Here is a 26,948-nt window from a genome sequence, read left to right on the forward strand (position 1 = left end):
AATGTGCTATGGGGTTTAGGAGAACTGTATGACCATAGACGGGCAATCACACCGGGTCTACCACTACTTAATTGGTTAGGATCTCGTACGCGATTCAGATTTGAAGACTTTATATCAGATGAGAAGGCTACACATCAAGAGGTATGAAATAACCACATATGTATTTTTGTTATGGTCACATATTTACTAACATTTATGGCTAATGACCACAAACTTATTTTAAATAGCTACAAATTTGTTTTCCTTACGTCACAGATTTATTTACATTGACCACAAACTTATTTTAATTTTTTACAGATTTGTTTTCATTATATCATAGATTTTTTACATTGACCATAAAGTTATTTTAAATAGCTATATATTTGTTTTCATTATGTTACAGATTTTCTGAATGTTTTTAAAATAGTTGTTTCAATAAGTTCACAAAACTTGTTATTTTATCGATGTCTTAGATACGTGTGAGGCATATGGTTCCAATTTCATTAGAAAATATGTACCCTAAATGGAGCGATGATGATGGGAAGCGGGATCCAAGACTACAAAAGTTGATTGAATATATCATTGAAGATCGTTTGGATCCAAATGGTTGGCCTGTTGTAGAAAAATAAAGAAGCACAAACGTCAGATGCATGCGAATAACAAAGAAGAAGAAGAGTCTATTGCTTCTAATGGAGATGTAACTTCCAAAAAGAAGAAGATTGGAGGGGAATCCTAATTGGCAAAGTTCTCCTGAAATCACAGCTAGGGAAGCTAATCGGTAATGGGAATGATACCCTCATTTGGACAGATCCTTGGATCTTTCTTACCTCCCCACTGATACCAATGGGCCCTCCCTTGGAAGATACAGAAGCCCACACTGTTGCATATCTGATATCTCCTGCAACAAAGGATTGGAATACAGAAAAGTTACAATGAACCCTCCCAAGATATGTCGACCAAATTAGGAGCAAAAGATACATACTTCCGGCTACAAACGACATTTGGTATCTACTCTGCAAAATTTGGCTACTATGAGAGCATCATCCACTACCCAGAAAATACCCTACAACAAGATTTGAATAGAGGCTTCAAGTGGAATGCTTACATTTAGAGTACAAGAACTTCACCAAAGATTAAATTCTTTATGTAAAAATTGATGAGAGGAGCATTATCGGTGGGGAAAACTTAAGGGCATGAAATGTGAACAAAGATGCGGTCTGCCCTTTGTGTGGAAACCTTAAGTCCACTCTACACCTCTTCTTCTCTTACAGATTCGCCAAAGAAATCTGGAACCTCGCTCCTCTGATAGTACCATTGAACCCGCATCATTTTACTACCATTAGAGAGGGTTTTGAAACACTCCAAGGCACCATCACTTTGCCACCTTCCGGATCTGGACCAGGCCCCATTCGCCCTTAGATTCTCTAGAAGATCTGGATGGAGCATAACCACCAGATCTTCTCCAAACGTTACGATTCTCGAGGGGAAACCGTATCAACTGCGATATACCTAGCTCGTGAATGGCAGTTGGCCCAGGGAACGATCCATGAACCAAAACAAATTTGCCCTAAAGAGAGTATCCCCACCCCATGATCCAATGTGTTGATACTCCAAACAAATGCGGCTTGGGATGCGATCTCTCGTAAAGCGGGATTAGGCTGGCAATTCTCAAACATAGATCGGGTATAAAGATATCCGACTCCACTTCATCGCCTCATGTCAGATCACCACTGATGGCTGAAAGGCTTGCGATGCTTCACGCCCTGAGACAAGTATCGACACTAGGGTTCACAAAAATTTATGTAGTTTTAGACTCAACTCAATTGATTGAAGCCATTAAATCGGAGACTCACCAGAAAGAGCTCCACAAGATTCAACATTATATCCTTGTTATCTCTGTTTCTTTTTAAAAAATTTGTTTTAGATTTGTACCGAGAGAAGAAAATAGAGAGACAGATGCTTATCACTGCTCTACAAAACTCTCCTATTATAAGGATCTAATTTTAATTAATGAAAGTTATGGCTTTGCCAAAAAAAAAAGTTAGAGAATTCTCATTTGCTTGGCCTAATTTTTTATTTATTTATTTAAAACCCAAAATATATCTTAGTTTATTTGCTTTTTATTTCATTTGTTTACCGTAAAATTAACAAATGCTTCAAAACTGTTGTTGTCAATTGAGAACACTAGAAAGTGGTTTTGTCCCTTTATTCTTCATTCTCCGACCTCCTTCCCTTCATCCTTGTTTACGTCAATCTCCTGTTCTTAGTTATCACATGTTAGTCCCCAAATTAAGTAGATGATTATGCATGTGAGCTTTACCATCATGGTCCTCTTCCATTTTTTTTTAATTTATTTCTCAGCAACTTTTTAAAGTTTGTGGATGGAGAACTCATAATCACCGTCAACTATTTGTTAAAAGAGGCGTGTGACATGTGGATCATTAACTTTGACATGGTTTACCAAAAAAAAAAAAACTTTGACATGTAAATTTTACTAGACATCTTTTCACGATATTATATTTTTATTGGCGGTGACAAAAAAGGAATAAGATAAGTACATAATTTATTTCCCCAATGAATCGATTAATACAAGAGATTAAACATAGGACTAATATCATGAATTAATTAATATAGTTACTTATAACTCTGCTAAGCTCCAGCGCCTTAGCTTCCGTCGCCGGTTTCACGTCTTTAGACGGAGGAACCGGCGTTCCGGTGAGCTCGTCCGGCAAATTATTAGCCAACCCTTTAAGGTAAAAAGTGTAGAACAGTTTTGTCGGATACACAAGCTGCTGAAGTTTAACCTGTCCGTACGCACCTTCGAAGACTCCTGTGCCACCAGTGATGGCCAAGAACGAGTCCTCGTAAGTCAAGTACGGTCCTTGTACTGACAAGTGGCCGTAGTCTCCGAAGTAGAAGCTTCGAATCTGTCACCGTTCTTCTCGGGGACGTGTTCAATCACGACGCAGAGACCGGCGGTGATTCCCACACGCTTCTTAAGATCGCCGGTGTAGAGTTTGTTTGTGAATGGGACAAGATCGCCGAGACCGAACATTGAGCTGAAGGCGTTCTTGAGATTTTTAGGGCTGTGTCTATCTAGTTCGTTAAACTCGTACACGCTTAGTTCTTGAACTCTACCTGAAATTATCACAAGGAGAATGAAAAAAAAAGAAGTTAATATGTGAGTTGGGTACTTTGTAATTAATGAGAGATGAGATCATGTTTAGACAACTTACTTGGTCTAGCGTCTTGGGAGAGAGCTCGGGTAGGAGTGAGGTTCTTCTTGGGAGTTAAACTTGATGGAGAGGAGAAATTTAGACCGTTGATGAGATTCCAAGATTCTGAAAGGATTTAGAGAAACCAAGAAGAGAACTAGGATGAGATTGGTTATTGCATGACATTAGAGTTGTCATTGAGATAGATTGGAGAGACATAACAAAGGAAGCCATTGATCTAAGAAGATTGTTTAACACTTCGGTTTTTTTTTGGAAGGCTGTTATGAAATAGACTGGACTTTGGTTTATGAGATGAGTGATTTTAATTCTACTAAATGTCTCTTTGTTTATAGATAAAGACCAGAAATTGGACTGAATGATGCAATAACATGTGCATAAATTCCCAAATTTATGAAGATTTCAACAAAATTATTAAAAGTGAATAAATGAAAGATTGTTAAAGATTGTTAGAAAGTTTTGTTGATTAGTTTTCTAAAATCTTGTAAAGTGCTCCAAACAATTCATGTATTTTTATGATACTTTCCATAACTTTATTTTGTAAAGAAAGTGTCGAAAATCATGAACCAATAACATAATAATTGAACTCATTAACAATCCTAGATTCTTTTATTTTAATTGAATAACACAAAACTTTTAATGACTTTATAAAAGTCTGAATCCAATAACCCAGATTTGTTAAGATTTTAAATAACTTTTAACAAATCACAAACTAATAACACTAAACTTTAATAGAGTTTAACAAAATCTTGATTTTATAACAACAGATTCTACATAACATTTAAAATCTTTAAAACTCTATTCAAATCTCAAACCAATAACTCCCACTTAAGGGTGGTATTGGATTCTAATTTATGAAGATTTTTGAAGAGTTCAACAAATCATTAAAAGTGAATAAGTGAAAGATTGTTAAAGATTGCTAGAGAGTTTTGTTGATTAGTTTTCTAAAATCTTGTAAATTTCTCTAAATAATCCTGTATTTTTATGATACTTTCCATGACTTTATTTTGTAAAGAAAGTGTCTAAAATTATGAACCAATAACATAATAACTGAACTTATTAACAATCCTAGATTCTTTTGTTTTAATTGAATAACACAAAACTTTTAATGACTTTATAAAAGTCTGAATCCAATAACCCAAAATTGTTAAGATTTTAAATAACTTTTACAAATCACAAACTAATAATACTAAACTTTGACAGAGTTTAACAAAATCTTGATCTAATAACAACAGATTCTACATAAAATTTAAAATCTTTAAAACTCTATTCTAGTCTCAAACCAATAACCCCCGCTAAAAAGTCATAAGATCAAAGTCTTGTCGATCAGCATGTTTTAGCGAAGGTGTATAAAGGTGGTTGGTTGTGTCAAATTTTTGAGTACACATAAAATATTTTCAAATAGTTCTATGATCAAATTGATTTTGATGTTCTTTGTGCATTTATGAAACATGGAGGTTACTACTCACTGTCACATTACAAATAGTTTGAATTTTTCGCCTGTCTTCAGTCCTTCTTTAATTCCCTCTTGAATGGCTATGTTGCAGTCTTGTAGACAAAATTAGATTAGTTCAAGAGATATTCATTTTTTAAATAATTTAAAGCCTTTGAGCGGCAGTAAAGTAGATCTGAGGGAGAGGAGGAGTATACAATCTACGTGGGCACCGGTTGTCTTCGATTTGGTCCAGTCCGGAAAGGGTGTTGCAGGTGAGATCTCCGGATCCGTTAGCTTCGGCTGAATAACTAGAGCCGCCGAGGGAGAAACAAAGTAATGCCCTTTGCTAACGTCGGAACTCTTGGACGGGAATCGATGTCTCCGGTAGTCAGACCAGGCTCCGAGCCACAACTCCGGCAGGTTGTATCCAATAGTTTTCCTTTTTTGTAAACCGTTTGGGCCTTGAAGCCCATCTTGTATTTATCCATTTGGGGATAAATATAATTATATATTAATAAAAAATAAAAATAATTTTAAAAAAAAACAAAATTAGATCCGGTGCTAAAATATAAAAATCAATTTTGTGATATATATTTTCTAAACTTGTAAATTTTGGACCCTAAAATACTTAGCAAAATTGTTGGAAAATGATGGGTCTCTAAGCATATGCACCGTCGGCACACCCTTAAAGTTGGGACTGCTTGTAGATGTATCATTTCCAAACAAGTTTTGACAACTCTCTAAGCTAAGGCTTTGAAGGGATGTTATGGACAAAGTGGACTATATCACACTCTATTTTTTGGAGCGGATAATAATTTGTCGAATACCAAATTTATTTTTACGTAAAAGCGGTCCATAATTAATATGCAGTGAATTATGTTTAATATTTACGGTTACAAATATGATAAATAAAAAATGGTCTGGTTTATAAATATATTTATTACAACAGTTGTAACCATTAGAACCTCGTAAAACTCGTCAATTTACTAACCTTTTACTGCCAACTTCATGAAAATATTTATCGATGCGTTGGAGGCAGAGCCATTTCTAATGCCAATTTTATTATGATATGATCATGCCTGACCCGGTAGATATATCTTGCCATAGAATCAAAAATATAAATTGGCCAATTTATATTATATTCATTTTTTTTAGTTTTTAGTCCATTTAAAAAAGAAAAAAGAAATCTAAGATTGGTCTTATATGTCAGAATTTCTTCCAAGACAATCAAAATATCAACTCCTAGATATATTTATGAGAATTTAGAAGTGACAAAAAAGAATATTTGTGCGGTCCTTGACTGTCGCACATTTGTCCACCCAACTTGAGCAGGATATGGATGTGCTTCCAACAACTTCTGCTTTTTAAAAAATTTCTTTGCTTTTGCCGAGCTGAAATATTTTTCAATTGATAGATTACGTGCAAGTTATGTAATAATATAAGAGATGGTTCATGCATCTTTTCAGTAGCATTGATCCCAGATGTATTACCAGTTCCATCTGAATCTACAACTCCAACATTCTCTGAACACATAGATTTTAAACAATTCTCATCAAGCATTTGGGAGCCAGCATGCTTCCTAGTTTCATATCATCACCAAGTTAGTGGCCATATATATACAGATGGTGAGACACGGAACATTGGTTTTGTCTTATCATTCGATTGTTTTGAGAATTAGTTAGAGAATTCTCAATCAACACTATTATTCGTCTCTAAAAAAAAAGCTCTTAGGCACAGTTCCCGAGCTAGCTGAAAGAAGAAAAATAAGTTCAAGATAGCAGATTTTACCCACTTTTATTTCCTTTTCTAGCAAAGTTTATTCTATTTTTGGCTTTATACGATGCCTTGAGGCGGTCGGCATCCTCCCTAGTGAGTCCGGCGTAGGAGACGCCCCTCACGCCACTTCCCAGTTGAACTGACCGAGTAAAAAAAAACCCCTCTCACCTTCTAACTCCTCGACCCGGACGACAAAGCACCCTTGTAACCATAATCATACAGTCATTACAAGCTGCTATTATGGAAACGTTGAGCTTCTCTCTTATTTAAGACTGCGCCTTTAAATACTTGAACCCACTCACCTCTAGGTTAAGAACTGTTTTTCTTGACTCGCATTTATTGCATCTTATCGTAAGTATTTAACTCTCATCCCTTGGGCAAGAAAACTCAGCTCTTTAGGCAAGAACACTCCCAACTCTGTGTGAAGAACCCTAGTTTTGGATACTTTCAATATGTCTCTACACCATGGATAGAAGAATTCCCTACCACCTAAGAGGAAAAGGGAAACAAAGTGAGTTTGCAACTCCTACTTGCAGAAGAGTCTAAGCCCCATAACTGGAAAACATAGACCTTATCAAAGAAAACACCTTTACTTAGATAGGGAGGCTCACCAACCTGACTCTCCAACGCCTTTGGTCACTCATCCCAAAACGTTTTCCTGGTTATTATCCTCTAAATATGCAGTGGATAGAAAAACCAAGCGCCAGAGGCAGTGCAAATATCTTACTAGTAGAGTTCTCAGAAACCTCTCGACCACGTCGCCCTCTATTGGAAAGACAAGTGACTGCAGAAGTCACGCCTCCACCCCCTCCTCCTATGATCCCTTCCAAAGAAGAGGTTATGTGGGAGTTGTGTGATGTCACCATCCACTATGTGAGCTGTGCTGACCCTACTGAACAAATTGCAAGGAAACAGAGGGTTATTTAGGGTGAATCCCGAGCCCTAATGGTAGAAACTGCATAGCACATAATTGAAGCGACCACAAACGTAAAGCTTAGTTTTCTGGAAGAGCTAAGCTAGGATCTGCCAGTACACCCTTCACTGCGAGTTGGTTCACCCTTTGCAGCCCCAAAAGAGAAAAGAAGACGCCCTCTGATTGCAAAACCTACAAGCACGAACCCGTCACAACTTTGGGTGCAAAGTTAAGTAAGCGAAACAAGGTGATTATCTAGAACTCACCCAAGAGAAGAACTACCCCTGAGATACATGCACCTCCCTATGAGGAGAATAATTCCATTGACCACCTCAAAAAAAAAAAACAGAAGCTCATCTTAAATAATGAGATGTCCAAACATTCTACTAGCAGAGTTCCAACAAAGACTACTATCATACCTTCTATAGTGAAGAAGAGGGGGGGATTTTTAAGATCCCTCCCCCCCCCCCCCTCCCACACCCTCTTCCTTAACAGTACTAGCTGGAGCTGTTGTGGTCTGGGAAATTCCATGATAATTGGCAGACTAAGAGAGATACACAAATGAGTCTCTCCGGACATAGTTTTCCTCATGGCAACAAATAATTCTGATGACTTTGTTCTCACAAAGCTTGAAATTATGAATTTCTCAGCAAACAAACAGGTCTCACCTCATAGCCCCAGAGGGGGTGGCCTTGCACTTCTCTGGCAACAACATTTGGAGGTGGAGATAATTCAGTATTGCTCAACCTTCATAGAAACTTGCATTAAAGCTCAAGGTAGAGATTTCTTTATCACCTTTGTTTATGGGAAGCCTGAGAAAACAAAGAGAAAAGCAATTAGGGAGCAACTATCAACAATAGACAAAAACAGAGAAGAACCATGGTACCTAACTAGGGACTTTAATGACATCATTGACTCATCCGGAAAACAAGGAGGTCCTGATAGCCTTGAGGGCTCTTACATTGATATGCAAACCTTTATGTCGGAGTGTGATCTTTTCGATCTTCAACATGCAGGGAACTTCTTGTCCTAGCGTGGAAAAAGATACGACCGTTAAGTTCATTGTCGACTGGGCAGAGCAATGTCGAATTGTTCTAGGACAGACTCTTACCGTTCAGGTTGCACTGAATATCTCAACTTTGAGGGCTCGTATCATAGACCACTGGTGACTTACTTTGACTTGCACCAGAAAAGGCAAAAAGGCCTATTCAGATATGACAGTAGACTAAGAAGGAACAAAGTAATCACCCAACTATTTGGCAACCAGAGGAAGCCAGAAGAAGACGAGGAGGTAGAAAGTAAAATCAATCGTTGTCAGAAGGCCAATTCACTGGTCAAAAAAATACCACACAAGATAGCCAAATGAGAATAGAGACACCACGAAAAAAGCTTGTAACGCCCCGACTGCCACCTCTCAATGTGCCCAATGTCCACCCCAAGTTCATAGCCCCACCTTCCTTAATGGACTTCACGCCTTCTACTAGTCCCGTGAGCCCATCCATATCCGACAGTCGGTTTGCTACGTCTAGGAGGTTTTAAAGACTTGTTACCGTCCCTACAAATCACCAAATGATCTTTGCCTGTGTTTTTTCCTCACTCGCATAGTTCCGACAGTCACTTCCGGAAGGTCACCCATCCTGAAACTACTACATCTCAAACACGCTTAACTTTGGAGTTCCTTCTGGATCCTTGACCGAAAACATAAATGCACTTTGGTGAAATAGGTGGCCAAATCAATTCTTTTAAACCTCTCCGCAAACCAGGATATCACAATTCACCCCCACTAACATATCGCAACGTCTTCGTTGCGTACCAAGATCGTCACCCCCAACGGTGACCCCACTCGACTCCACACTCGTCTGGGTTCTGCTATGATACTACTTGTAACGCCCCGACTGCCACCTCTCAGTGGACCCCATGTCCACTCCCAGTCCATGGGCCAACCTTTCTTAACGGGCCTCACGTCCTTTCACTAGGCCTGTGAGCCCATCCATATCCGACGGTCGGTATGATATGTCCGGGAGGTTTTAGAGACTTTTTACCATCCCTACAAATCATCACATGATCTTTTCCTGTGTTTTGTCTTCACTTGCACAGTTCCGGCAGTCACTTCCCAGAAAGTCACCCATCCTGAGACTACTCCAGCTCAAACACGCTTAACTCTGGAGTTCTCTTAAGACTCTTGATCAAAAAGATAAGTGCACTTTGGTGACATAGGTGGCCAAATCAATTCTTTTAAACCTATTTGCAAACCAGGATGTCACAAAGCTGGAATAAGCTATGTCTAGCCAAGACTCTTACTTAATCCAACTATCATTAATCAATGATTAGTTAAAACAAGCATACAAAGATGAACAAGAGTTTTGGAAACAGCGAAGCAGACAACTTTGGCTTACCATTGATGATAAAAACACTGGATACTTTCATGCCATAACAAAAGGAAGGAAAACTATCAACAACAGTGATAGAGGATGATGAGGGCCAAACTTTCTATGAAGAAGACAAAATGTTGGATGTCATAATTGAATACTATTAGAACCTCCTCAAATCATCAAAGACCACTAATACTATAACTGTTGCAGAAGCCATCAGCCCCCGCATTACAGAGAAAACCAATGCTGAACTCATAACGATACATTTGCCAGACGAGATCAAATCAGCATGTTCTCCATCAGTCTGACAAGGTGCCTGGACCAGATGGCTTCTCCGTAAGTTTCTTCTAAACAAATTGGCATACACTAGGTCCTCAAATCATCTAAAAAAATTAGAGCTCTTTACCTCTGGAATCCTACCGAAAAACATCAATAATACTCATGTCAGACTGATCCCAAAAAGAAAAAAAACCAAAGAAGATGTCATGTCATGCTACAGACCAATAGCCCTATGCATAGCTTATTACAAGATCATATACAAAATCCTTACCAAGAGGCTACAACCCATCTTGCACACACTTTTTGTAGAGAACCAATTCGTCTTTGTACCCCAAAGATCGATCTCGGATATTGTGCTCATCACACATGGAGTCCTTCATTATCTTCACTCATCGTCTACAAAACAATGATGTTACATGGTTGTGAAAACAGAGATGAGTAAATCATAAGACATAATTGAATGGTACTTTCTTAGTAAAGTGCTTGAAAAAATGGGTTTCCACGCAACTTGGATCAATTGGACTCAACAATGCATCACCACAATGGTTTACTCATACCTCTTATATAGAGCAGCCAAAGGATTGGTTACTCCCCATAGAGGTATACAGCAGGGGGATCCTTGTCCCCTTTCCTATTTATATTGTGTAGTGAAGTGTTGATGGATCTCCACCAAAAACCACAAAGATAAAATAAAATCAAAGGCATAAAATTTGGAAAATCAAGCCCGAAAATTAGCCACTTACTTTGATGCAAATCCTCCATTAATATGAGCTAGCATCAGGTCAGAAGATCAAAACTCCCCTAGAAACCAAAGAGAGAATTAAAACCCAACTGGGACTCCAAAGAGAAGGAGGTTTAGGGAAATATCTTGGTTTACCTGAATTATTTGCAGAAAGAAGAAAGGCTTATTCAACAGCATAGTGGATAGAATCCGACAACAAGCATGCAGCTGGTCATCTCGATATCTATCGGCAGGTAGAAAGACAACACTGCTAAAATCTGTCCTAGCGTCCATGCCAACCTACTCCATGTCTTGCTTCAAGCTCCCTAATTCCATGTACAAGCGTATCCAATCCATCTTAACATGTTTTTGGTGGGCTGAGAGGAGAAAAATAAAATGTGATGGGTATCGTGGAACAAACTAACAAGAGCAAAACGAGAAGGCGGGCTAGGTTTAAGAGACTTATAGAGCTTTAATGACGCTCTCCTGGTCAAAATCAGCTGGAGATTCTTGACAAACCCTGATTGTCTCTTGGCAAAGGTTCTCTTAGGTAAATACTGCCATACTACCCCATTCCTAGACAGTGTAGCTCCTGCTTCCACTTCTCATGGTTGAAGGGGAATCCTAATTGGCAAAGAGCGCATGAAATCACAGCTAGGAAGGTAATCGGTAATGGGAATGATAACCTTATCTAGACAGATCCCTGGATCTCTCTTACCTCCCCATTGATACCAATGGGCCCTCTCCCGAAAGATACAAAAACCCACATACCTGACATCTCCTGCAACAAAGGACTGGGATAAATAAAAGTTACAACGAACCCTCCAAAGATACGTCGACCAAATCCTGGAGATCAAGTTAAGTAAACTAAGAGCAAAAGATACTTATACCTGGCTACCAACAATATTTGGTATCTACTCTACAAAATCTGGTTACTATGAGAGCATCTTCCACTGCCCAGAAAATACCCTATAACAAGATTTGAATAGAGGCTTCAAGTAGAATGCTTACATTTGGAGTACAAAAAACTTCACCAAAAAATAAATTCTTTATGTGGAAATTGATGAGAGGAGCATTACCGGTGGAGGAAAACTTGAGGGCATGAAATGTGAACAAAGATGCGGTCTGCCCTTTTTTTGGAAACCTTGAGTCCACTCTACACCTCTTCTTCTCTAGCAGATTCGCTAGAGAAGTCTGGAATCTCGCTCCTCTGAAAGTACCATGGAACCCGCATCATTCTACTACCATTAGAGAGGGTTTTGAAATACTCCAAGGCACCATCGCTTTGCCACCTTCCGGAGCTGTACAAGGCCCCATTCACCCTTGGATTCTCTGGAAGATCTGGACAAAGCTTAACCACCAGATCTTTTCCAAACGTCACGACTCTATGGGAGAAACCGTATCAACTGCGTTATACCTAGCTCGTGAATGGCAAGAGGCCCAAGGAACGATCCAGGAGCCAAAACAAATTCGCCCTAAAGAGAGTATCCCCATCCCAAGATTCGATGTGTTGATACTCCAAACGATGCGGCTTGGGATGCGATCTCTCGTAAAGTGGGATTAGGCTGTCAGTTCTCAAATTATATATCGGGTATCAAGATATTCGACTCCACTTCAGTGCCTCATGTCGGATCACCACTGATGGCTGCTTTACGCCCTGAGATAAGCATCGTCACAAGGGTTCAAAAAAAAGATTGTAGCTTCAGACTTAATTCAATTGATTGAAGCCATTGAATCGGAAACTCACTAGAAAGAACTCCACATGAGTCAACATAATATCTTGATTATCTCTGCTTCTTTTCAAGAAATTTGTTTTAGATTTATACCGAGAAAGAAAAATATAGAGGCGGATGCTTTAGCTAAAACTGCTCTACGAAATTCTCCTATTCTAAAAACCTAATTTTAATTAATGAAAGTTCTGACCTTGCTAAAAAAAAAAAGTTAGAGCATTCTCATTTGCTTGGCCTCGTTTTTTTTTTTTTTCAAGCTCCAAAATATATCCTAGTTTATTTGCTTGTTATTTCATTTGTTTATCATAAGATTAACAAATGCTTCAAAACACTAGAAAGTGGTTTTGCCCTTTTATTCTTCATTTTCCGACCTCTTTCCCTTCATCCCTTTTTACGCCAATCTCCTCTTCTTAGTTATCACATGTTTTTTTCCCAAATTAAGCAGATGATTATGTATGTGAGCTTTACCATCATTGTCCTCTTCCATTTTTTTTTTTTTAATTTATCAGCAACTTTTTAAAATTTGTGGATGGAGAACTTTGGCATGTGAAAAAAAAAAAAAAAAAAAAACATTGGCATGTAAATTTTACCAGACATTTTTTTCACGATATATATACTTTATTGGCGGCGACAAAAAAAGGAATATGACAAGTAGAAATTTATTTCCCCAATGATTCGATTAATACAGGAGATTTAAACATGGACTAATATCATGAATTAATTAGTATAGTTACTTATAACTCCGCTAAGCTCCAGCGCCTTAGCTTCCGCCGCCGGTTTTACGTCTTTAGACGGAGGAACCGGCGTTCCGGTGAGCTCCTCCGAATCATTAGCCAACCCTTTAAGGTAAAAAGTGTAGAACAGTTTTGTCGGATACACAAGCTGCTGAAGTTTAACCTGTCCGTACGCACCTTCGAAGACTCCTGTGCCACCAGTGATGGCCAAGAACGAGTCCTCGTAAGTCAAGTACGGTCCTTGTACTGACAAGTGGCCGTAGTCTCCGAAGTAGAAGCTCTAAGTGGCGTCGAATCTGTCACCGTTTTTTTTGGGAACGTGTTCGACCACCACGCAGAGACCGGCCGTGATGCCAACGCGCTTCTTGAGGTCGCCGGTGTAGAGTTTGTTTGTGAATGGGACGAGGTCTCCGAGACCGAACATTAGGCTCATGGCGTTTTTAAGAATTTTTGGGCTGTGTCTATCTAATTCGTTGAGTTCGTACACGCTTAGTTCTTGAACTTTACCTGAAAAAAAAAACAAACAAACAAACTCATGTTTAGAACTAGATACTTGATTTGAGGTATGGTGTCATATGCTTACGTGATCAAATTTGCAAAGTATTAAATTGGATAATTTTGGTTTTTAACTAAAACAAAATATTTTGAAAACCATTTAATTATGGTAAACAAAAAAAGGGTTCAATTAACTTACTTGGTCTGGAGTTTTCTATATTCCCGTTTTGGGAGAGACCTCGACAAGGCGTGAGGTTTTTCTTGAGAGTGAAACTTGATCGAGAGGAGAAATCTGGACCATTAGACAAGATACCAAGATTCTGAAAGGATTTAGAGAAATATAGCACGTGCCTAAATTTCCAAAAGATGCTATGAGTGAATTTGGATTTGAATTCCATGGTCGGAACGTCGTCTAAGCTTTGGGTCTTGGAATTAAGTTGAATACTTTTGGCCGGCCGCAGACTAAAAGAATGAAAAACGTGGGACATATATAACCAATAATATCTAAGATATTTATTTTCATAAAAAATGAATAAAGTATTAATTATGTTAGTGAAAAAGTTACAGAGCTCATAAACATTTACTTCAGCCATTCACATTAATTCGAAAACAAAAATTAATACATCAAAAATATAACGATGTATATGAGTGATGAAGTAATCCACCTCAAAAAATTATATAACTAATGAGTGATGAAGTAATTTGTGCACTATGCTTTAATAATGGATAATTAAATATGTTTTTTTTACTTTTTTTCAAAATTGATTAATCTTGATATAAATTAATTCTGAGTTCTTAACTATTGTTGATGGGTACTTATATTAGCACTAGCAACGAGCCTCGAATGGTTTTCCACAACAACATCTTGCAACGATGCAAACGGATATTGGCAACCGACGTCGTAGTGGACTAGTTGTCATTTTCACCACAGATATGGAAGATGCTCCACACCGGCATCAAGATAAGAATTTATTGTCCCCGTGAAAAGAAAACAAAAGGAATTGGCTCCACAGTATGGAAAACAAATAATGGAAATCGAACTATTTGAAGTAAATTTTAGATGATAAAATTGTCAATATAAGTAACATTCTAGAGGATTAGTTTGAATGTTCATGAAACTTGGTTTTGCTCATAACCAAAAAGACTTATCTAATACGTGGAAATCACTAGATTGCACAATGCGCTAGAGTGCAAACTATGCTAGAATGCAAAACCTTGCATTTGCATGTATACTGACATATTCAAATAAGTCGTTAAAAATGAATCACATTAAACTCGAGTAAATGAGTCTGCCTATATATGGTTTAAGTATACTACGGATTGTTACATGCAACTTATTAAATTATATATGTTATTCCCTGAATCTCATCATCAAAGATCTCCGACTTGGCTTCTGAGTCTTTTCAATTAATAATCAAGATAGTGTTTTTGACCCAAAAAAAAAAGATAAAATTGACTATTCAAGAATAAGAATATTTTTTTTTATAAAGTATATATTATTATACATAGACATGATGAGTAAACAAAAGTCTCTATTAATTATTTTCACTAATCAGTATAATTGCTTATAACTCCACTGGGCTCCAACGCCTTAGCTTCCGACGCCGGCTTCACATCCTTAGACGGCGTAACTGGCGTTCCGGTAAGCTCCTCAGGCAAATCATTAGCCAACCCTTTAAGGTAAAAAGTGTAGAACAGTTTCGTCGGGTACACAAGCTGTTGAAGCTTAACCTGTCCGTACGCACCTTCGAAGACTCCTGTGCCACCAGTGATGGCCAAGAACGAGTCCTCGTAAGTCAAGTACGGTCCTTGTACTGACAAGTGGCCGTAGTCTCCGAAGTAGAAGCTGTAAGTGGCTTCGAATCTGTCACCGTTCTTCTCGGGAACGTGTTCGATCACGACGCAGAGACCGGCGGTGATTCCCACGCGCTTCTTGAGATCGCCGGTGTAGAGTTTGTTTGTGAATGGGACAAGATCGCCGAGACCGAACATTAAGCTGAAGGCGTTTTTGAGTATTTTAGGGCTGTGTCTATCTAGTTCGTTGAGCTCGTACACGCTTAGTTCTTGAACTTTACCTGAAAAGGAAAAGGAAAAAAACAAACTCATGTTTAGAATTAGATACTTGATTTTGAGGTATGGTGTCATCATGTGCTTACGTGATCAAGTTTGCAAAGTTATAAATTGGATAATTTTGGTTTTTAGCTAAAACATAATTTTTAGATAACCATTTAATTATGTTCTGTGAGCTTTTAAAGATAAGTCTTTACAATAAATGTGAAGACAAAAAAAAAAAAAAAAAAAAGTTCAATGAACTTACTTTTTCTGGAGTTTTCGATATTCCCGTTTTGGGAGAGAGCTTGAGTAGGAGTGAGGTTCTTCTTGGGAGTGAAACTTGATCTAGAGGAGAAATTTAGACCGTTAGATAAGATACCAATACTCTGAAAGGATTTAGAGAAACCAAGAAGAGAGCTTCGATGAAATTGATTGTTAATATTTGTCATAGACACAGATTGGAGAGACATGGCAGAAGAAGCCATTGATGAGAGGAAAAAAAAAGAGTTCTAAAGAAGAATCTTTGAAGGCTGGTATGAAGAAATGTGACTTTACTTTATGTGGTGAATGAGTTGAGTTCTATGGAATGTATGTATATTTATATTGGGTGATTGATGAATGTGATGATTGATGAAGTAATAACACGTGGGTAAATTATTCAAAACTGGGTCTCTAAAACTAGAAAGATGCTTTAAGTGAATTTGGATTTGGTTTCCGACTTTCCGTGGTCGGGAATTGTCGTCTAAGCTTAATTTGGGTTTTGGATTTAAGTTGAATAGTTTTGGCCGGCCGCAGACTACAAAAAGAACAATGAAAAAACGTGCAAATATAATCTGAGCAATAATATCTAAGAGATTTATATTTTTCTAAATAGTTTAAATTATTAATTATCAGTGAAAGGACTTTAAAAAAAAAATAGAAAAAGAGAAAGATATAGAGCTTATAAACATCTACTCAGCCATTCATATAATATCGAAAACAAAAACTAGTACATCGAGAATATAAAGATGTATAAATTAAAATCCACCTCAAGTATTATATGATTAATGAGCGATGAAGTATTGATTTATACACTATGCTTTCAATACAAAAACCTTATTCGCTAATGGATGATAATTCAATATGTTATTTTGCTTTTCAAAAATTAATCAATCTTGATATGAATGAATTCGTCGTTCTTAACTATTTTAGATGAAAATCTACAATCTCAGTGTAAAGTTGTTGATGAATACTTGTTATCTTCTCTAGCACAAATTCATTGCATTTTCATAAACATTCATTAATGGAGCACTACAACGAGCTTCATTCGGAAAGCACACTAGATAGTGGCAGTATATTGCCAACTGACATCGTAGTGGGTCATTTCCACCACAGATAGTTAGATATGGAAGATGCTCGCATGCATCAAGATAAGCTATCATTGCCAAATAGAGGAATAGTTCGAATGTTCATGGAACTTAATTGGTTTTGCTCATTTTTTTTTTCTTTGAACACCACCAAAAAATCTTATCCTTCTTTTCGAAACCATGCAAGAATGCAAAACCTTGCATGTATAATGACAATTTTTAGGGGAATTTATATATAATGTCCATCTTCAAAAAAGACATTAAAAATGAATCACATAAAATCTTATCCTTTTTTTTTTTTTGAACACGACCAAGAATGAGTTTTTGAGTCCATTTTGCCTAATTTTCACTAAAAATAGTATATTTTCTTTATTTATTTTATTTAAGGACTTTTAATGTGTTTCCCTAGATGGTTTAAGTATATGGTAGTAGAGTGATTTAGCACACTCCGGTTAATCTGGCTTAAACCAAAATAAACTGCGGAAGTCTGTGAACTCGGCCGAAGATGTAAGTTTGATGAGCTCGACACCAACCTATCAAAGAAAAAGGAAATGATGAGAACGAATCTAAGAGAATATATAACAACTTCGAAGAAGAACATATTCCCCCCTCTACAAATATGGAAGTAGAACATGTCTAGCTAAAACCGACTTCATCTTCATATAAATAGAGAAACACTTTTCTGAAGAATGGGGACACTAATGCAATCTCTCACAAAGATTCCCACAAAAGACTATAAACACTTATTCTCTAAATACCATATTTGGTAATATAAAATATGAATGGCTTTGATTCCTTCTAAGAATACGTAGACAACCTCCACGAGACGCATATATATATAATATACAAAATCCTAACCGTCACCTCTCAATTTAATTTTGAACCTTGTTGAAAAACATTTTTAAACCCGATTTGATTTATCATCCGGTTTACATGTGTGAGTTTTACTCGTACTTATAGTATGGATTGTTACATGCAATGCAACTTACAGCAAGATTATCGGGGTTCATATATTGGGGTACTTATATACTGTTTGAATTTTTTATGAATTAATTGTATATTGTTTTGTAAATAAGAACCCATGATCTCTTAATTAAAATTTTCTCCTCCAATGGTAAGTTTTGATTTTGGGTCTCTTATTTTTTAAAAAATTGTTTTTGAAATTTAAAATTTTTAAATAGAATAAAAGTAGTATAAATGTGTAAACATTTCAGATTTTATAAAAATGGGAAATTATTGCATTTAATTAATTTGTAAACATACAAAAAACATATTAAAAAAAAAAAAAAAAAACTCAAATACATCTTCAAGAGTTACTATCTACATAAGCAAATTGATAGGAGAAAGATCAACTAATTGTGGAAGAGAGAGTAGAGAAGTATAAGAGAAGAGATCAAAGTGCTAGCATAACCAACAATATAATGGATCACCTTAAAAGTAGTTTGTTTCCTTGAAGGATATAAAACCAAAACCAACAATATAGGAAGGCAAACTAAAATGATCAGAACCGTGTGTGTGACTTCACAAGTCACCAAGGTAGATGGCTGAGGGACTATAAGCAAACATCAGTCCTTGTCCTGTGAAGCTTCTAAGAAAACTCAAAGTTCTTGGCTAGTTATCTTGTAATGCTGAAAGAATTTGATGCGATGACATGGAAACTCTTTGCTACCTCTTCCATCTGGTTTTGATCTCAAAACATGTCATGGTCGATAAACATAACTAAAAAAAAAAGCGATGACATGGAAACTCAGTTCTTAGATGGTTGAAAAGATTATGACCTCGATGAGTGAAGCATTGAACAGCGCAGCTAGAATGTAAGTAGAAGTTTCAGAAATCCCACATCGTTTTAATGATTCTGTAATCTAGTTGAAGAAAGAAATGAACAACAACGTTAGCGAAGTTGAGAAAACTACTAAACTACTATTCTTAATGATAATTCACCAAACTAGAGAAATTTGATTAACGAGAGACTCTCAAATCTCAATACTCAAGTAACTATTCTCCAACCAACTCACAACAGCTAGAACCTGCTGCATTAAGTCCTAGGCTAAAGCTTAAACAATAGAACTTGATTAAGGAGAGACTCTCAAGTCTCAATACTCAACTAACTGTTCTCAGAAGTAGACAAGAAGTAGACAGGAATGGCTAAAGAAGCACCATAAAAGATTGTTCTTACATGCTTAGATCCAGAGTAATTGTAAACGAGCTCAGAATGAAGAGTTCGGGTTGATAAGGAATCGCGTGAATTGGAGACAAGTGCTTTCTGAGCAGCAGCCAATAGAGGAAAACTGTCTGGAATCTGATGATGATATACACAATTCGTTAAGCTGAAAAAATCTTAAGTCGTTAAGAATGTAAAAACGGAAGATACAACAATAAAAACTTACAAGTCATGCATTGAGAAATGAGACTTCAAGCTTCAAACTTCCATCTAGTATCGTAATCAAGAGCTCCCTGAAACACCCAAATGTTTAATATTCAGATCTCACTCACACAAAATCAAAACTTGGAGAATGATAAAGGAAGATGCTTTAAACTAAACCGAGTTTCCCCAATTGATTCAATCTCCTCCCATTTCCGTTCGATTGTGAGACAGCTCTTTTCCGATTGCAAAATCGGAGAGATTCGAGAGAAGGTGAAGAAGAAGAAAAACCGAGTTTCTCTAATTTTTTTTTTCTCTTTTGTATTTTTGTTTGGCCAACACGTAACGCCTCAGGATGAGTATATTTGCTTAGCTTTTTTCTTTTGTTCTGAATTATGTTTTTTTCCTCCAAAACAATATAAACCTCTCTAATGATACTACTGATAAAGAAGGTCTTGTTATCCCTGAATCTCATCATCAAAGATGTCGAACTTTGTTTCTGAGTCTTTTCAATTAATAATTAACATAATGATTTTGACCATTAAAAATAAAAGTGACTACGCAAGTATAAGAATATATAACTTTTTTTTAATAAAGAATGTAATTTCTCTGTTTTTTTTTTTCAAGAAAGTTCAAGAATATACAACATTTGAAACAAAAGTCTATATTCATTTAACTAATTAGTATAATTGCTTATAACTCCGCTGGTCTCCAACGCCTTAGCTTCCGCCGCCGGCTTCACATCCTTAGACGGAGGAACTGGCGTTCCGGTAAGCTCCTTAGGCAAATCATTAGCCAACCCTTTAAGGTGAAAAGTGTAGAACAGTTTCGTCGGGTACACAAGCTGCTGAAGCTTAACCTGTCCGTACGCACCTTCAAAGATTCCAGAGCCACCAGTGATGGCCAAGAACGAGTCCTCGTAAGTCAAGTACGGTCCTTGTACGGCTAAGTGGCCATAGTCTCCGAAGTAGAAGCTGTACGTAGCTTCGAATCTGTCACCGTTCTTCTCGGGGACGTGTTCGATCACGACGCAGAGACCGGCGGTGATTCCCACACGCTTCTTGAGATCGCCGGTGTAGAGTTTGTTTGTGAATGGGACAAGATCGCCGAGACCAAACATTAAGCTGAAGGCGTTTTTCAGAATTTTAGGGCTGTGTCTATCTAGTTCATTGAGCTCGTACACGCTTAGTTCTTGAACTTTACCTGAAATTATCACAAGGAGAATGAATAAAAAGAAGTTAATATGTGAGTTGGGTACTTAAGTAAATAATGAGAGATGAGATCATGTTTAGACAACTTACTTGGTCTAGAGTCTTGGGAGAGAGCTCGGGTAGGAGTGAGGTTCTTCTTGGGAGTGAAACTTGATCGAGAGAAGAAATTTAGACCGTTGGATGAGATTCCAAGACTCTGGGAGGATCTAGAGAAACCAAGAAGAGAGCTTAGATGAGATTTGTTATTGCAGGACAGATTGTTGAGAGTTGTCATATAGATAGATTGGAGAGACATAACAGAGGAAGCCATTGATCTAAGAAGACTGTTTAACACTTCGGTTTTTTTTTTTGGAAGGCTGTTATAAAATAGACTGGACTTTGATTTATGAGATGAGTGATTTTAATTCTACTAAATGTCTGTTTATTTATAGATAAGACCAGACATTGGATTAAATGATAAAATAGCACGTGCGTAAATTCCCAAATGTAAGTTTATTTTAAGTTAATTGGTCGGCAAGTGGTTTATCTGAAGTTTTCCATGGTCCAAGTTTTTGGGTCCTAGCGTGGGTCTGTCTAAGTTGAGTACACTTATTGGCCGGTTCCTAAACTACAAAATGAGAAATGAAAAACGTGTGGCTTGTGAAGCTTTGATTTCGTTATTCTAACTAGATTTTGGGTCCACAATAAATACTACGTCTAAGTTCTATAACTAGATATTTGTCCCACAATAAAATATTACTTCTAAGTTCTAACTAGATATGTGGACACAATTAGTTTTTATTATATGCAATAATTAAACAAGATACAAATGAAAGATAATTAATATTTTCAGAGGAAGGGAGGAGAGAATATGTCAAAATAACTTTGAGAAGAAGTATTTAGTCATCTCGATGAAACTATACCATCGTCAAGCTTGAACACTTTAACAATTTCGCCGTTCACTGTATCAAGATAAGGGAAGTAGGTAGAATTCTTCAAACATCCATAATAGTCGCAGGCTACGACCGTAAAACAACCGTCCCAAGCCACAATGAGTGCGTTGTCTCCCATGGAACTAACCCCAACCCATTTTACCAAATTCCTCGTCTGTCTTTTAAACCGACGGTCCTCTCGTTATAATTTTCATCAGTTACGGTAAGTTTATAAACAATGCACAAATCTCCACAATATTCCACGAGCCTTTTGTCTTTGCAACTATCATATTTAAAGTAGTCCATCGGAGTTGAAGGTGTCTGTTGAACAAGGCTAAACTGTGATAAACTAATCCACCAAACTGCTCCTTTTATGTCCACGGCATAGATATGTCCCCTGTGAAGTATAATGTCCGAGAACTCTTCGACTTGGTTTTTAATCTGTCAAAATTCTACTTCCTTCTCTAGTGTTACAAAAACATACCTATGCCGTGGACATAAAAGGATCAGTTTGGTTGACTGCAGAAAACATATTGTCTAGGAGAGCAATATCTTGACATACTTCAAGTTATCACATATCTAGTCGTACTTGAATATATGAATCTTGTGAGATTCCCCAACCTTCAAAAGGTCTAGGGTTTGGTGGGAAGGTGAAAAACTACTTTGTTTTACACTTTCTAAATGGTTAATGATTAAATTTCTAGAAGATTGTGATATAGTTCATGATGATATGGTTAGAATTTCTGCACCAGTTGTGGTGATAAGAATCGTATGCTCAAACTGTGCGGCCGGACCACCATCTGCTGTCACAATTGTCCATTTGTCTGGCCATGTTACAAACTCGGTCGTTCCAATGGTAAGAATTGGTTCTGTTAACAAAGGAACCAATCAATTTGTAAAAAGAGTATAAATGCATTCATCAAATTCTATATAGAGAATACTCACCGAGCGTAAACGTTTGACCTTGAATCATATATTCAAGTTCATAATCATCTGCACGGAACAGAGAGATTTTCAGAGAAGTTCCACACCATTACCAAGAGTTGCTGAGAAAAGCCCTTGTTGTTGTTACTTACAGTTACTATGAAGATATATAAGAGGTTCCGAGTGTAATACCGTTCCTACACCATGACCGATGAAACGCTCCATATTATAGCCATACTTTGCAGCGTGCTCACTGTTGCAAACTGAAAATAATCAAAACTGATCCTCCTAACTTCTCTATTGTATATCTAATTTAAATCCGATTAGTACTACTAGTTACTACCTAATTATCTTCCCAATATGTTTGAAGCTTGCTCCATCTTTACAAACCGATATACCTTTCTCCAAGCATTCTTCTGTGACCTGTTTAGAACAATCTCTAATGGTTTCATAAAAATTAAGAAGTAAAGCAAAAAAAAAAAAAAAGGAGAATCCATTAACCTTTCACAAGCTTTGTAAGGCTTTCATCAACGTCACCACATAAGAAAGTCTTTGACGTATCTCCATGATATCCCTGATTGAAGGTGTTACATCAAAAACTTACAATAGCAGAGTAACAAAAGAAGCTCATAAAGAAAGACTTACATCCAAGTAAACCGCGACATCGATGTTTATTATATCTCCATTCTCAAAACAAGGATTCTTTAGTGATATATACTACATACAAGAGAATTCTCATACTTACAAAAAAGCAGTTTCATACTACCGCAAACCTGTAGGGGACGAGAATCAGGAATCCCGTGAAACATACATTCATTAACCGAGGTACAAACACTTTTGGGAAACCCACCATAACCAAGAGGTGAAGGATAAGCACCAGACTCAATAACCATCTGATGCACTGCCTTGTCAATTTCATCTGTAGTAACAAATGGCTGCAACACAACAACAACAACAAAAAAAGCCATCAAACCAAAAGGGTTCAATCAAATTTAGAGATTTCACAATAAAAAAGCTAATCTTTTTTTCACTTACTCTAACCAAAGTTCCTGCATAGTCTAACACACGAGCAGCGAGCTCGCATGCTTTCTTCATCTTCACAATGCCTATAGAGTCAGGAATCTGAATCTCACTTGATATCTTTGGTACTTCAGTAGACTCAACATATGTAGGCTTTGGTATATGATCAGGAACAAGTAGACGAGGCGTTACTCTTCCACATACTAGAGGTGGAAATGGATTTAATCTATCTTCTAATGAGTTTTGAATCCTACAAAAAAAAAAAAAAAAAAAAAAAAAAAAATGCTTCAAATTTAGAACTGCTTCAACAATGATGTCACACATTCATGATTTCTTCTTACCTGCAACAAAACAATACATAATATAATTCGAATTATGACTTACAAATTCCAAAAAAATTCTCGAATTCGCAATCAAATTTTTACTAATCCCTTCATCACTATCAATTTCTCCCAAAACCTAAAACACGAACTTGACGAAATAAACAAACAAAGAAAAAGGAGAGAAACCTGAGAGCGGGAAAGTGGTGAAGTTGGTCGGAGCTCCGGCGAAGTGTTTTGGAGGCGTTAATTTATCGCCGTTAAATCAAGAACGTGACGGGGAAATCTTCTGCAACATTTTTTTTTTCCTCCGGTGAAAATAAAGCAACGGACCAAAGATATTTTGAGGAAGAAACACTTTTATTTATGGGCCTGTAAAGCTCATTATAATTACGGGTATGCCCGACAAAAAAAATGTTATTATGGGGCTATTTTTATCTTTATTAGTTGGTTTAATATATATTTTTACTTTAACTTGTAAGTAGCTATGTGTTGATGATATAAAAGAATTAAAAGTAGTTATATGTTGACATATATATCTATATAATTATATATACGCATGCAAACTTTGTATAGTAAGAGGTTTTTATAATCTTTTTATTTTGCTTCTTTTGAACATTGTTTTTTTTTTTGCTAAAGATGTAAATATCAGGTTTTACAAAAGAGTAACACCTACACAAAAGTAATATTGGCAAAACAAAAAACAAAAAAAAAAACAAGGCTACAATAGAGTTAATAAAGATTTGGGGGTTAACCAATCCAAATAATTATTAGCTTTCGCCAATGTTTCCTAAGCCTTCTAGGCAGCAGTGATGATATTCCGAAGCTCATGGTCGATGACTTTGAAGACGACCTCTGGAGCTATCCTTTGTGCATTGTGGGAGGAGATTGTTTTGTTGAAGACGATTGCTTCTATTGAACATAAATACTAGTTTATTTAGATATTTAGTACTATAATGTTTTTAATTTGATAATCTTCATAAGAAAGATAATGTTTTAGAGACAAAATTTGATTGAAAATGTCATTTTCTCATACTTGTATTTTCTTATAAAGTGTACAATATTTTGCTATTATTAAGCAATTATAGAGCAATATACAAATATTAAGAAATTGAATTACCAAAAAAGACAACTTTGGGCAATATGCCAATAAAAGAAAAACTGTGTGGAATTTTCTCTTTACATTTTGTAGTTTTACTTAGAGATTCATATTAGTCCGTATAATTTTTAGTAGGACATAGCAATGGTGTAAATCAAACTATATATCTTGATACTAACTTTTTTTCTTAAAACATTACTGGATGTAGTTTTCTAACTTAATTAATAAAATAGAAATATGTAATAACATTTTAAAAATATGCCGTATATGTGAGTTTATCATACCAACATGAAACATAGTGGTTTCTACCACTGGTAGACTACCAGTTTTGTCATTATGTCACATGTTATTGTTGACTAAAAAATAAATTCATATCCGGAGTGTGTGTGACTGTTGACGAAAAATGAATCTATAAATGTTTCAATGGTTTAAAGAATTTTCCCTTAAATTTTTTCCCAACATGTAACAAACCTACAACATAAATAATCTCAGCAAAAGGTGCTGTTATTACATAGCTCGTTGCTTCTTCTTGTTACACCTCAACGACACAAACATGTCGTTTTCTTCCTTCTTCACCGCTACAGCTGCGTCGTTAAAACAAATATCAACCCCAAACAACCTCACAACTCGATCCGACCCGGACACGGACTCGGATCCGGATTTCGATTTCCACCCGATGAACAACTTGTCATCCTGACCGTTAGATCTTCTAAAACAGATCAGGTCACCAGCACAAAGTCTCTTCTCTTTAACAAATCTACTCCACCCTTTAGTCAACACATAACTTTGACTACTATTCCAATACGAGTAACGGAACCTCCACACTTTTCCGTTAACGTCCTCAAAACTCAGCAGCATACCTTTCACGGAGCCGTTGTTATCGTTATCAACACCACCTAACGCTAACGGGAAATGTTTCTCCGCTTGGTGTTTCGGTATAACCAAACGGTTTAGTTTCCCGACGTCACTAGGCGTTACCGTTTTCTCAAACAGTAACTTCGACGTTTTAAACCCCGTCATAACCGCAGCGGTTACGGAACCAAACCCCATCGTCTTGTTCCCGTTACCGTTACGTTTACGTTTCCTCTGTTCCAGCTCTTCCTTGTAAGTGTGTTTCCTCAACATATCAACGATCTCTGATTTCGAATGTGCGTTTAGAAAGTCAACCTCATCCTCGTCCCCTCCGTCGTTACCGTTAACTAACGTCGTCTCTTTGAAATTAGTAACGGCGTCGCGGCCGCGGAAACGGTGAGCGGCGACGTCGTAAGCACGCGCTGCTTCCTCTTCTTCGTTGAAAGTACCGAGCCATACGCGCTGGTGCTTCTCGTATATCTGAGCTCCCCATCTCCCGTTTGGTTGAGGAACGACACCTTTGAATCTTGAAGAAGGAAGCTTTCTTGATTCCGCTTCGAGGCCGTTGTCAGAGTCAAGAACCACGCTTGTTCCGCTTCCCATTCTGTATAGCAAACCCGCCGGAGACGGTGACTTCCTCGCCGGAATTTTGATAGGAGTGTGAATGGAATCTGTAGTTGTAGAGCTTTCGTCTCCGCTACTCATGGTGTCCATGTTTTTTTTTTGAATCGAAAGAAGAGATTTGAGAGGAATCACAAGAAGATTGTGAAAATGTTGATAATGTGAATGTATGTGTGAACGTGTGTGAATGAATGCGTGTATGCTGTATATATATAGAGAGACAAGAGGGAAATAAGAAAACATCAAGTGTGCATGTATGTTATTAATTTTTCTATATTTCTTTCCTTTAAATTAATTATTTGTCCTAGTGTGTTTTTTTTTTTTTCCGAAATTGTCCTAGTGTGTTTTTAAGGAGATAAGTATAATATATGGGTAGGTGTACGGGAATAATATGGGTGTGTGTGTAAATGTTGTGGGTCAACTTAAATTTACAGGAAGGTTCATGCAGAAGATAGAAGAATATTTTTTAAGAAAGGTTAAATTGGCATGTCCATATTTGGGTTTTATTTAACAATTAACCAAATTATTATATAGAAAAGTTTTACATGCGCAAAAAAAAAAAT

General features: G+C 36.9%; 3 protein-coding genes, 3 long non-coding RNA genes and 4 pseudogenes across 14 annotated transcripts; 1 reads left to right on the top strand and 9 right to left on the bottom strand.

Annotated features, from left to right (window-relative positions):
- Positions 1-2,525: 2,525 nt before the first annotated feature.
- Positions 2,526-3,570, bottom strand: LOC104779772 (allene oxide cyclase 2, chloroplastic-like; annotated as a pseudogene). Its single transcript, XR_015596506.1, has 2 exons — positions 3,216-3,570; positions 2,526-3,117 (listed from the first exon to the last, which is right to left on the bottom strand). The product of XR_015596506.1 is annotated as an allene oxide cyclase 2, chloroplastic-like (transcript).
- An 811-nt stretch (positions 3,571-4,381) lies between these two features.
- On the top strand, positions 4,382-5,196 carry LOC147945312 (uncharacterized). Its single transcript, XR_015596112.1, has 2 exons — positions 4,382-4,567; positions 4,817-5,196. It is a non-coding gene; the product is annotated as an uncharacterized LOC147945312 (long non-coding RNA).
- A 1,041-nt stretch (positions 5,197-6,237) lies between these two features.
- On the bottom strand, positions 6,238-7,882 carry LOC104779758 (uncharacterized). Of its 3 annotated transcripts, none has more exons than XR_015596515.1 (6): positions 7,756-7,882; positions 7,603-7,667; positions 7,411-7,528; positions 7,035-7,315; positions 6,726-6,912; positions 6,238-6,624 (listed from the first exon to the last, which is right to left on the bottom strand). It is a non-coding gene; the product is annotated as an uncharacterized LOC104779758 (long non-coding RNA). The 3 variants fall into 3 exon arrangements; XR_015596513.1 differs by having other exon boundaries at positions 6,274-6,624; positions 7,039-7,315; positions 7,404-7,528; XR_015596514.1 differs by having other exon boundaries at positions 6,274-6,624; positions 7,039-7,315; positions 7,756-7,875.
- A 1,832-nt stretch (positions 7,883-9,714) lies between these two features.
- LOC104779759 (uncharacterized) lies at positions 9,715-11,926 on the bottom strand. Of its 4 annotated transcripts, none has more exons than XR_015596509.1 (9): positions 11,788-11,926; positions 11,599-11,677; positions 11,427-11,502; positions 11,171-11,332; positions 10,865-11,085; positions 10,731-10,788; positions 10,545-10,618; positions 10,259-10,383; positions 9,715-10,124 (listed from the first exon to the last, which is right to left on the bottom strand). It is a non-coding gene; the product is annotated as an uncharacterized LOC104779759 (long non-coding RNA). The 4 variants fall into 4 exon arrangements; XR_015596512.1 differs by having other exon boundaries at positions 10,087-10,116; XR_015596510.1 differs by lacking the exons at positions 11,171-11,332; positions 11,427-11,502; positions 11,599-11,677; positions 11,788-11,926 and having other exon boundaries at positions 9,851-10,124; positions 10,545-10,651; positions 10,865-11,031.
- Positions 11,927-13,081: 1,155 nt separating this feature from the next.
- Positions 13,082-14,099, bottom strand: LOC104783510 (allene oxide cyclase 2, chloroplastic-like; annotated as a pseudogene). Its single transcript, XR_015596508.1, has 2 exons — positions 13,867-14,099; positions 13,082-13,679 (listed from the first exon to the last, which is right to left on the bottom strand). The product of XR_015596508.1 is annotated as an allene oxide cyclase 2, chloroplastic-like (transcript).
- A 1,027-nt stretch (positions 14,100-15,126) lies between these two features.
- On the bottom strand, positions 15,127-16,706 carry LOC104779760 (allene oxide cyclase 2, chloroplastic). Its single transcript, XM_010504144.3, has 2 exons — positions 15,985-16,706; positions 15,127-15,742 (listed from the first exon to the last, which is right to left on the bottom strand). Exons 1-2 carry the CDS (start codon positions 16,202-16,204, stop codon positions 15,216-15,218), a joined length of 747 nt encoding a protein of 248 aa, XP_010502446.1. The 5' UTR covers positions 16,205-16,706; the 3' UTR covers positions 15,127-15,215.
- A 3,234-nt stretch (positions 16,707-19,940) lies between these two features.
- LOC104779762 (allene oxide cyclase 2, chloroplastic-like) lies at positions 19,941-21,038 on the bottom strand. Its single transcript, XM_010504145.3, has 2 exons — positions 20,729-21,038; positions 19,941-20,630 (listed from the first exon to the last, which is right to left on the bottom strand). Exons 1-2 carry the CDS (start codon positions 20,946-20,948, stop codon positions 20,104-20,106), a joined length of 747 nt encoding a protein of 248 aa, XP_010502447.1. The 5' UTR covers positions 20,949-21,038; the 3' UTR covers positions 19,941-20,103.
- A 357-nt stretch (positions 21,039-21,395) lies between these two features.
- On the bottom strand, positions 21,396-22,266 carry LOC147945313 (putative F-box protein At3g25750 pseudogene; annotated as a pseudogene).
- On the bottom strand, positions 22,042-24,132 carry LOC104783512 (methionine aminopeptidase 1C, chloroplastic/mitochondrial). Its single transcript, XM_087509193.1, is given in 9 exon segments — positions 22,042-22,418; positions 22,495-22,542; positions 22,626-22,726; positions 22,817-22,910; positions 22,975-23,047; positions 23,119-23,160; positions 23,247-23,408; positions 23,509-23,743; positions 23,966-24,132. Coding segments are annotated over 9 exon segments (1,050 nt in total). The 5' UTR covers positions 24,112-24,132; the 3' UTR covers positions 22,042-22,269.
- A 1,204-nt stretch (positions 24,133-25,336) lies between these two features.
- On the bottom strand, positions 25,337-26,650 carry LOC104779763 (AP2/ERF and B3 domain-containing transcription factor ARF14 pseudogene; annotated as a pseudogene). Its single transcript, XR_015596507.1, has one exon. The product of XR_015596507.1 is annotated as an AP2/ERF and B3 domain-containing transcription factor ARF14 pseudogene (transcript).
- Positions 26,651-26,948: the final 298 nt, after the last annotated feature.

The sequence above is a fragment of the Camelina sativa genome, chromosome 4 (assembly GCF_030686135.1).
Source record: "Camelina sativa cultivar CO46 ecotype springtype chromosome 4, ASM3068613v1".
NCBI classification, from domain to species: Eukaryota; Viridiplantae; Streptophyta; class Magnoliopsida; order Brassicales; family Brassicaceae; genus Camelina; species Camelina sativa.

What these genes read in the sequence shown, in the direction of transcription:
- LOC104779760 (XM_010504144.3), bottom strand. Translation starts at nt 16,204, where the DNA reads ATGGCTTCTTCTGCCATGTCTCTCCAATCTGTGTCTATGACAAATATT. An exon ending in TATCGAAAACTCCAGAAAAA is followed by an intron (nt 15,743 to 15,984) that starts GTAAGTTCATTG and finishes TTTCCTTTTCAG; the next exon opens with GTAAAGTTCAAGAACTAAGC.
- LOC104779762 (XM_010504145.3), bottom strand. Translation starts at nt 20,948, where the DNA reads ATGGCTTCCTCTGTTATGTCTCTCCAATCTATCTATATGACAACTCTC. An exon ending in CTCCCAAGACTCTAGACCAA is followed by an intron (nt 20,631 to 20,728) that starts GTAAGTTGTCTA and finishes TGATAATTTCAG; the next exon opens with GTAAAGTTCAAGAACTAAGC.